Genomic DNA, 10,647 nt, shown 5'->3' on the forward strand with positions numbered 1-10,647 from the left:
TACCTTACATAAATATAAGGTGACCTGAAAAAATGTCGAGAACTGCGTTAAGTAAAACTCATAACAACTCTTCTGACGTAATATTTAAGAAAGCAGTATCTACAAAAAATCGAAAACGAGTATTTCATATCGTTGGAATCGTAAAAAAAAGATACATCCGTTTATGAAAATTGTTTTTTAAAATGATTAATAAAATTAGAGATAATTTTTTAATAATTATTGCAAAAAAGCAGTTTCTACAGATTACGTTTATTTTTGTTTATCTTGTATAACTCGAGGAAGAGTTATGAACGAAAGATGGCCAAGTGATAGCGACCAGGAAGATCTATACGTGCGATTTGTACGAAGAATTAATAAATATTTGAGTGCGACGGAAACCAAGAGTACGTTTGTTAGTTAAAGTGAGCAATAAGAGCGAAATCTGTTTGAGTGTGAGTTTTCGGGAGTCCTGCGACGGTCAACTCTCATACTCAGTGTGCGTCTCGACAATCGAGAATCAACAGTGTTTGAAATCACGACCGATACGACGAAGACGCGCGAACAGTTTAATTTCTTTATTTTGTTCTCTGAACTTCCTAGAATACATTCTTATTTATTTAGATCTTCTGAGCATGATTTTAAAAATAAATAAGCACCCTTTTAATGACTTTCCACTTCTACGACGCTGCCCATCTATTTAACATCTATCAAACAGTTTTACAAAATCTAACCATTTTATTCATGCCAAATAAGGTTAGAAAATCTAAAGAAACTAAACTAATTTTTCATAATCGCCCAAACAAAACAAAAGAACATAAAATTTGTTTGAGGCAGAAATCAAATTCATGTTAGAAAAAAAATTTAGAGTACAATAAAACAAAGTATAATATATGATTTTTCTAAGAATTCATTATGTTCTTCGTATTCATTCTATATATATTCGAATGTTTCTTTTATGGTTTCCGCCCTATGAATCCTAATTCTTAAACCATTTTTTAAACTAGCAATGCAAATACAAAAAATACAACAAAAAAAAAAAACAAATAAAGTGGTTCATTTTTGTAAAATTATATCGCCTTAGTTAATACCAAATTATCATTTTGTTGAGCGAGAAGCTAGCGATGGTCATGCTTGATATTCTTGTTCGTCATAATGTCATTAAAATTCCATTTCTATAAACTCTTATATTCAAGTGAACTGAAAAATATCATAACGAATCACCAAAATATATTAAGAAAGAAATCCTCAAATTCCTGCCTCGGCAGGAAATTATTGATGAACACAAAATTTCTTATTATTTCGACTTTCTCGTTAGTAGGGAGCTAGATTTTTTAAACTTCAGAGTCTTCGAAATATTCTAAGAATATACACATACGGATTAAAAATAGAAATTTTCCATTTCCAGGTGTTTATTTCACTGAGACCATTCACACCTGGAACTTTACAGATACGGCATATTAGGGCGACATGATCAAAAATGATTCCAGCCCATTTTTCAAATCGTATTCCTCCATTTCGACTTGTAGAAGGGCATCTGTTTCTCAAATGGTTTGCATTTCACATTTTTCCAGCTCAAAATGATGTTAGCAGGTTCGATATGATTAAGAGACACTTTGGCAGCAGGAGTAGCGTATGGTTCTTCCATTCTGCCAAACAATTTGATCTAGACTATGAAGTATTATGGTTCTTCTAACAATACCAGAATTCTCGTGGTTTTGACTCAAATCAAGAATCCGACAATATTTATTGTTTGTCAGATTGCACACACTTCGTTTAATTTTTTATCTGCTTCTTAACTATTCTTTAGTAGTTTTTGAATGCTACCGACAGCTAACTTTTTAATTACAGGAACTTGACAACACGTGAATGCGACGTGTTGCGTCATAAACGTACGACACGAAGTATTTTGACGCATTAGACGTCACAGATTCGTATGTACCAACTCAAGCTTGATTGACGAACTTTTCGGAAAGATCTTTCTGCGCTACCTTTTGTACCACACATGCTTCACATACTAAGAGTTATCTTGTTTTCTGGATACGATACTCCTCAATTGTGTATTAGACACTTGAAATCATTATCCTGCAAATGTTCTAAACTTTAGAGCCATAATTAAAATTTTTTAGTCACAAACCATAGCTGAACTTGTCTTGAAACTCACTTCTTCCCATTTTTGAACATTTTTGCCATTGACAACAGATCAGATCTCAAATTATACACTGTCTAATTTTATTAGACTAATGAATTTAATCACTGTCAACACGGTTAAACTCATTTCCTCTAATTACGCAGATTCCTCCAGAAATGTATTAACTTTCATAGGATAATCTACAGATTTATTTATACCATTCGCGTGCTGCAGTTGTTGAACCAGCATTCTCATTTCGTTAGACGATCTCAGGATTGACCTTCTCGTTATTGACTCCTAAGCGTCATTCTCTACTAGTAATGCTTTTAGTTGCAGTTTCCACGGGCCGAAGTCATCATTTTCTGCAGTTTTGGTACCCATCAACTGCTTTAAATTAATTTCGCGATAGTCTCTAAAGTTCGCACGCTTCGCCTCAAACTGAATAACAATATTTCCGGTACAATTTCGTTACTAGCTATTTTGAATCGCGATCGTGAACGCGAACACCTAAGTCCAAAACCTGCAGAGAGTGGAGGATGAATTGCGATGAAAGCAATATAACCCGATTACTATAACTACCGCTTTATTAAAATAGGCAATTAAAGACCAAACAATTCTATGCTTTTCGAGAACCTGTAAAGTTCACGCCGGAGATAACGTTGAACAAGGGATAGAACCCCGTAAGATCCGCTTTAAGCCGGGATATATTCGGCATACATGTTAGTATCCGGGCATGATTGGGACCTGTACGGGGCACTTGGAAAGAACCCGATAGGTCTGAATTTTAGGAGAGAGGGAAGACTCACGAAATCTTCCCTCTCCACTTACCACTACATTCTCACGCATACAGCGGCATCGTAGATGCGGCTCACGGACGGGGTATAGATGAGACGCGGAGTTGCACGCACGGGACCGAAATTAAATTGAAAACATTTATCAATGTATGTCCCTTTTTAAATCAATATACACCCTGCTAGAAACCCACACTTCTGGTTTAAAGAACCACATATAAGACTACGCTAGACCCTTATACAAGACCGAAATGAACTTGAAAACTTTGATCGATTCAATTGTCCCTATTTGAACCCGTATACACCCACCCACACCTTTGGTTTAAGGAATCACATACAGAATCACTCCAGACTCTTATAGGAGACTGCAAAGCACTTTGAAGATTAATTTCTATATAAATAACCCGGACGGGACCACAGTATACCCTGTTAGGTCACCATTTAGCAATTATAATTAATTTCAGTTACCGATTCCCTATTTACGACCCTGTTGTGCCCGGATAGCTTTACGTAATGGTGTTCATAAATTCCCAATAGAACACTGCTAGACCCGGGTTTCTAATAGGTTTTTCAAAACAGTAATCTTTAGCTAAGCATACAGAAAGCTTTTCTTAAAGGTTTTACTTTTGTTTCTTGTGATCCTAAAAATTTTACTTAAAGCTGAACTTTTATTCAGCACGAAAAACTACTTCAGAAAACATTTTATTAACTAGTATTATTAATTGGGGAACATACAGGGGCGTCTAGTGCATCTTCTAATGCGTAATAAAGCGATTTCATGTCAAATCATCTGAAGAATTTCAGCTATTGTTATTAATTTTAATTAAAATTCTAGTAACCGAAATATTAAAAATTGAAAAATTTGGTCCTTTTTTTTAAACTTTCATGACATTGGTGATTTGAATAATGTTTTTGTATAAGTGTTAAACTGTTTATATTAGGACACCGTTTTGATCAAATATAAACATAAATTCAAAAACTTCTTAGGTTTTTCAAAAACAAATGTTAAAACTGAATTTCTGATGAAACCCCAATTTTTATTTTCTTCGTTTTTATATAAATAGCTTACAATATCCTCTACAAGCCCTGCAATTATCAAAATGGGATCTCCCTTATTATTAAGAACGTACGCTGCCGCATGATGTACCCAGCGCCCGAAAGTCTGAACTCTGAAGTTCGTGCATACGATTATAATATTCTTCTATTGCTTGCATGGTTTATCACATCATGTGCATCGTTTCGATGTAAGTTTTTAAGGATATCTTGAAAAATAAGGGAGATTCAATTTTTATATTTACAGGGCTTGTAGATGAAAATGTAAGCTACCTATATAAAAAATTAAGAAAATATAAAGTTGATTTTTTGCAGAAATTTAGTTTTGAAATTAGTTATGAAATTTTAAGAAAAAAAAGGGGCAAAATTTTTTATTTTAAACATCTACAATTTTTTATTTATATAAAAATTATTTTAGGTTTTTCTTTCAACAACTTAAAAGAGAGATACTACATTTTTCATCAAAATTACTAAAAACTGCTGAAATTCTTCAGATGATTTGACATAGAATTTCTCAATATACGCATATTTTATCTCAAGGCTGATCATTTATTCCAGATCCATTCATAATTCTAGGTTAATTACCAGTTAACATGGTAACAATTTACGAGATAAGTAATAACGTAAATCTTCTTTCACAAAATTCCGAATTATCGGTTAGTTCAGATGAATAATCTCTCTGTTTTCTGTATAAATAATAAGTATAAATTTATCAATATACCAATGTACAGTTTCTTCCTTCGAGATTGTCGCTTTTCCAGCATTGTGCATAGTTGCTGCAAAAGTGATTCGATGAGTAGACTTGTGGAAGGAACGACTTTGTCTACAACATTTCTTCCAACTTGTTCTTCTGTGAAATCATCCATGCATTTTGTACTCCACTGATGATTATTACCTTTAAAAAAGTGTTGTGTTTGAAATTATTACTTTGGACACTATTAGTAGTTATAAAAATTCGATGTGACTTTGTGGAGTATAATTAAGTATGTATGTATGAATCGAGAGGATATAAGTCATCGTCTGCGGCAACTTAGTTGGTCTACAGCAGGCAACGAGCAAAAATATCGGTACGGAAATAAGCACTGGTGTTTCGGAGATGTACAGACATTGTAAAGAATAATTAATAGCAAAGACTAAAGAGTATACGAGTGATAAATAAAATCCATTATTGTCATTAGACGAACTTTGAAAGATATTAGTGACACACATGCGTGAAAGAACGGAAAAAGTAAAACGCATATAAAAACCAGAGGACATATTTTATTGCCAGAAACGTACCGCATAATAAACAAGTATCATTGCTCTTAACTAAAGTAGTTTCGGATATTTATAAACTGATTCGAGATTTGTGTGATTATGCTAAACACACAGACAAAAAATTTTTACAAATATTCGAGACAGTGAAAAATCACCTTATCTCTAATCACGGTAAAGTATGGAGAACCAAGAATTTGGACAAGAAAAACAGACAGCTACTGCAACGCTCACGAAATTGATTGGAAGACTGAAAAAGTTATAATTGCATTGTAACTTGTGATGCCTGAAACTTCTTTGCGTCTCATCAAGGGTGTTATTGTTTGTAAATACGTAGGCAATGACAGATAGAGGTTAGAATGACAGGCTGGAGGGTAATTAAAGAGTATATTGCGTATAAAGGGAGATGATTGTTGATTGTCCACTGTTTACCAATTAAGACGTGATATCGATGAGGTTATAAGCAGTTATTGATTTTTCTGTTCGCTCTGCTCTAACACAAGCGCAATGGGGAGGTTGTAAGCTGCTCAAGTCAAAGTTCCGCGAAAATTTGAATTGGATAAATGAAAAATTGCTCTTTTTAATACAAATTCACAATAAAAGTTTCCAGATTACTCACAAAACAAATTAAAAGTTTGTTATTTATTTTGAAAACTGTGGCGAGACGAGCACGCTACAGTTATCGCTGAAAACAGACAACTGCTACAGACAACTGCAGATAAAATAGAATGTATATACATTCGATACCAGTTACGGCGTAAAGTGCCTTTCGCAGTCGCCTGTTTCAACTTTCTAGTCTAGGGTTGAAAACGCAACTTTCGACCTGCTACGGGGGCATCGAAAGTCAACTTTTTGATACATGTGTTATGAAAAGTAAATTTTATTATTGACAAAGCGTTAAAATTGACAATCAAAAGGAAATCAACTTTAAGTAATGTGAAACAGCCAGAAAACCTATATGTATATTAAAATTCTACAAGAGAGGTAAAAAAATTAGAACAGGCAATTGAGATCAGAATGTGAAAATGGATAATAATTTCATTTAGAGGACAAATAATCATCAACAAGAGATAAACTGAAGTTCGGCTCCTAACTCTACATAGTAATAAAAAGGATAAAATATTTAATATGGAAATCGATTCTGGTACTTTTGTAACCCAAATGCCAGCAAGTAGTAAAAAGAGATCTTTTCCTGATCCAATAGGAATTTTAAAAAACCTGGAAGCCCCATTTAAAGGAAAACAGGAATGTCTTAATAGATACACAATGAAAGGGGAAGACCCAACATTAATTGGAAGGCAATGGATAAAAATTTTCGATTGTTGGCCATTTGAATTAAAAATGTCAGATAGTTGAAAAATTGTTGCAGAGTATTAAAAGTTTACATTTCAATAATTATCCCTGTTTGTGAAAGAGGGATGAATACACCTTCAACTAATTAATTTAATCAACATAAATTATGATGTGCGACCTTCCTTGGGTTAAAAATAACAAAATTACAATAAACGAGCGAAATCTCAAAAGACATCTAAACCTAGAATTCTAAATCTCAAATTCTAAACTAAACCTAACAAACGAACAACATTAATGAGGTTGCGATATACGAGAATTATAATTTTATGATTTTTTTCTAGCTGGCTTAATTCAGAAGTACGGATATCAGGTACGGGGCCGTGGTTTTAGAATTGAAAAAGGTTGCTTTCTCGTGAATGATAAGACAGTGATCAGATTAATAATATAGGAAGTTTCCATTTATTCAGAAAAATACTTGCGATTGATAACATACAGTTCAAACCAAAGTTTAAAAAGATTAACAAATTTATATTAAGCTCTAGAATTCTCGCAGGAGAAGAGATTAATTTTCTTGAGCTTAAAACTAAGAAACAAAAGCAATACTCCTTCAAAGAAATATGTGAAACGATAAGCGGCAAACTTTTTTGTGAAAAGCCTGTTCATGAAAATGAGAAAATCATAGTTAATTAGAAGAAACATTTTGAAAAATCTGAAATAAGCCAAAGAAGACAAATTATAATGTTAACCATTTTGTCGAACAGTTTCACAATCGAAAAGATTCAATCCGTTTTCAATTTTTCTTATCGCATGGCTTGTACAGCTAAAGAATTAATCAATTCAAAAGGATTTCTATCTTCTCCAGACACAAAAGCGGGAAAACTTTTTCAGAACAAACGGTGCTGTAGGTAAAATATTTTTATAACCAAGATCATAATAGTCGCATAATACCAGGAAAAAACGATTGCGTACCCGTGACAGTAAATGGAGAAAAAATACACGTTCAAAATCTTTTAGTTGTATGTAATTTGAAAGAGTTTCATGCGCTCTTTAAGGTCGCTTTTGCTGGGATAACGATTGGATTTTCAAATTTTGTAGAATTAAGACCGAAAGAGTTATTGGATAGCCCAGTCGATTTGTAATCTTGCACATATAGCGTGTTATTTTAGAGAATATCCTAAATGTTCCGACGACGACAACCTTAAACTTCTTTCAGAAAAAGCCTGTATCGCAAATTTTGTTGAAGATATCAAAATTAAACGTTGGTTAAACAATATCTAAGCATCTCTATCGAAGAAAGCTAATATATTTTTTACGAGAAAAAGTAGGAATTACTGGAAACTTTGTCATATACAATGCACATAATTCAGCGGCACCGTACAACAATCGTAAGTATTTTGCCAACTTAACACTCCACGAGCAAGATTTTGGATGTAAAGCAGAATGGATCTTCCATTCAACTGCACATGGCGAAGGTCCTTGTGATGCCTTGATGCCGAACAAAAAGTAACCGTATTTAAAACCTGGAGTAAAATACGTAAAACGTGCAAGGTTCGTCCAAATAAATAGTGCGTTCTTTTAATCCATACTAACTTTCTTGTTTATATGTCGCTCTTACTTATTCAATTATTTAAAATTATATTTAAGCAATGAAAGACTTTGACTGGACAAGGTGTTCACCTTTACTTACGAGTTTTATAAATCAATGTGTTGAATTAAAAGCATTAAGGTATCTAAAGGGTGACAGATCTGCGCTACATCACGCAGTATCCGCGTCGCTTTGTCGTATAGAACCATACATTTGACTTATTTTCTCATTAGCTACTGACGACCTAAGATAAAAACTTTCAGGACCTGTGGAGCACATGTATGGCTTCTTATGAACGAAAAAAATTCTAAAATCGGAGGACATCGAATTTTCCAACATTACTTGAAAGCATTTTCCTGACTAAAAATAACTACACGCTGAGCTACAGCCAATTCCCATTCCATGAAGAAAATTCTTGCTATCACTTGACATAAACTTAACCTGCTATGCTTTTAATTAATACTCTTGCATTTAGCGATTGTCTCTTTTTCTGTCGGAAAAAGTGTCTATATTCGATAGTCATCTATGAGTGGATGATTTATGGTTAATAGTTAATTTATTTATAAGTCATAGTCAGGAACTATTATTTATAAGGATTATTCTTTTAAAGGATCCTTATATTTGTTCAATGACTTGAGCGTCAGTGAGGACGACACACACACACGCACACACACACACACACGGATAGAGGGTCCCTGTACCAAGGGTTTCTGCTGAATATGGTTACAAAAATAAATAGGCGGTCGCGGACAATTGTCCAGGGGTGGTCCCGAAGGAATTAACCCCCAAGCGGAGGTGTGGAAACCGTGCCCAAAGCTGAAGGCACCTGGTGAGGTGTCTATAACGGTGACTCTGGGATACCAGGCGACCTCTCAGAGTACGTAGCTTTATCCTTGCACGCGGGGTTCTACAAGGATGAACGAACCCCTTTCCCTAGCTTCTCGTGGGAACAACAATGGGTTGGCCAACAATGCCGACCAATCTAGAGCTGGGGGACCTAATGAAAATGGATTCAATGAGATGGATCGGCGGGATCTCGCGACCTTTCGGTGGACGGAGCGACTGAATCACGACTTGCTAGAGTGCTACAATACGAGTGTGGCCCCTGAACGGGGTTACATGGCACAGCTGCATGCTCTGTGGTGCGAGAAACACCCGGAGTTATCGTACTTTTCGCAGCAACGTCTGCGAAACCATGCTGAACTACTCCGAAAAAGGGGCTATGTAATCGGAACGCCTACTCTACCACATCTAGAACAAGCCGGCAACAGAGAAAGAGAGGCGACACTAAGACCAACCGCGAGCAGGCATCCAATAGAGGATGAGCGATGCTTTACGACCCGGAGACACATCAACACCAAGGTTTCTCTCAAGCCTAAAGATCTGGCTGAAATGGATGACGAGCTTCGTGGACATTTTTCCGGAGAATCTGACCTCTGGGCTATCAATTATTGTGTGTGCAATGCAGCGAGAGCTTTGGCCGATGTGAACCGTAAAACAAAACCAACGGCTGATCATAAGACCAAAAGACGAATGCATCAACTTGCCATAAAGATAGCCTGGGCAAGACAGTACGCGTCCCGCATTCAACGTGTGATTGACTACATAACATCTGGCAGGAATTTTACCGCCAAGGTTCGAAAGTTCGCGCGCGAACTCCGAACCCGTTATCACACACTTAACAAGTCAAAGTCAAACGAAGTGCAGCATTGACTGGACGATGACTCAGAAAATATAAATAGCTTCAAGGAGTCATGTGTTGCCCTCATAACACCTGATAAAGAATGCCCACCCATCACTATCGAGGAGGTGAAAAAAGTATTAGGGGGGGTGAAGAGCTATTACGCACCGGGACCAGATTGTATCAAAACCTTCTGGTGGAAGCAGTTTTCTTCAACCCATCAGCATTTGGTTCGTATTTTCACCTCACATTTGAAGTCGGAAGAGCCGATTCCGGAGTGGTTGGTGGAAGGGCGCACAATACTCCTGCCGAAAATAGGCAACTTAGCTGACCCGAAGAATTACAGGCCAATAACTTTTCTGAACACACTTTACAAGATATTCAGAGCTATCCTAAATGATAGGATTGTTCGGGCAATTGAACCTGTGTGGCAAGAAATGTATGAAGAACGAGGCTCAAAGAAAGGCATAGCCGGATGTCGAGAGAACCTGCTCATCGATAAATATGTCTGTAAAGATGAGGCATTCTACCAGCGTGACCTATCGATGGCCTAGATTGATTATCGGAAAGCTTTCGATTCGACCTCCCATAGACTTATGATCTGTCTTTTGGAAATCTTAAAGGTTATCTGCAAATAGCTGGGTGCATAGAGAGATTGATGCCGCTTTGGAAAACAAGATTTACTATCTCATCTGGAAAAAATCGTGTGACAACTAACAAGGTCACGTTTCAGAGAGGTGTCTTTCAGGGCGACACCATGAGCAAACTCCTCTTTTGCCTTACATTATTGCCACTATCTCTAGTACTGCGCAATTCCGACGGGTACTTGTGCGGCAAACCTGCAGATCGAAAGTACAAGGTCACTCATGTATTTTACATGGAC

At 36.0% G+C, this 10,647-nt stretch overlaps 1 protein-coding gene across 8 annotated transcripts in view; it reads right to left on the reverse strand.

Annotated features, from left to right (window-relative positions):
- Positions 1–10,647, reverse strand: part of LOC117179920 (interferon-induced, double-stranded RNA-activated protein kinase-like) — a 262,085-nt gene that overhangs the window by 142,337 nt on the left and 109,101 nt on the right. For 5 of the 8 annotated variants that reach the window (XM_033372133.1, XM_033372134.1, XM_033372131.1 and 2 more), the window contains one exon: positions 4,673–4,837. The exons of 2 other annotated variants lie outside the window; for them this stretch is intronic. In XM_033372133.1, the coding sequence (XP_033228024.1) occupies positions 4,673–4,837 (165 nt within the window). Of the gene's footprint in view, positions 1–4,672; positions 4,847–10,647 lie in introns of all 8 variants that reach the window. One more of the 8 variants, XM_033372135.1, reaches the window with a different exon arrangement.

Source organism: Belonocnema kinseyi, chromosome 9, assembly GCF_010883055.1.
Source record: "Belonocnema kinseyi isolate 2016_QV_RU_SX_M_011 chromosome 9, B_treatae_v1, whole genome shotgun sequence".
Taxonomy (NCBI): domain Eukaryota; kingdom Metazoa; phylum Arthropoda; class Insecta; order Hymenoptera; family Cynipidae; genus Belonocnema; species Belonocnema kinseyi.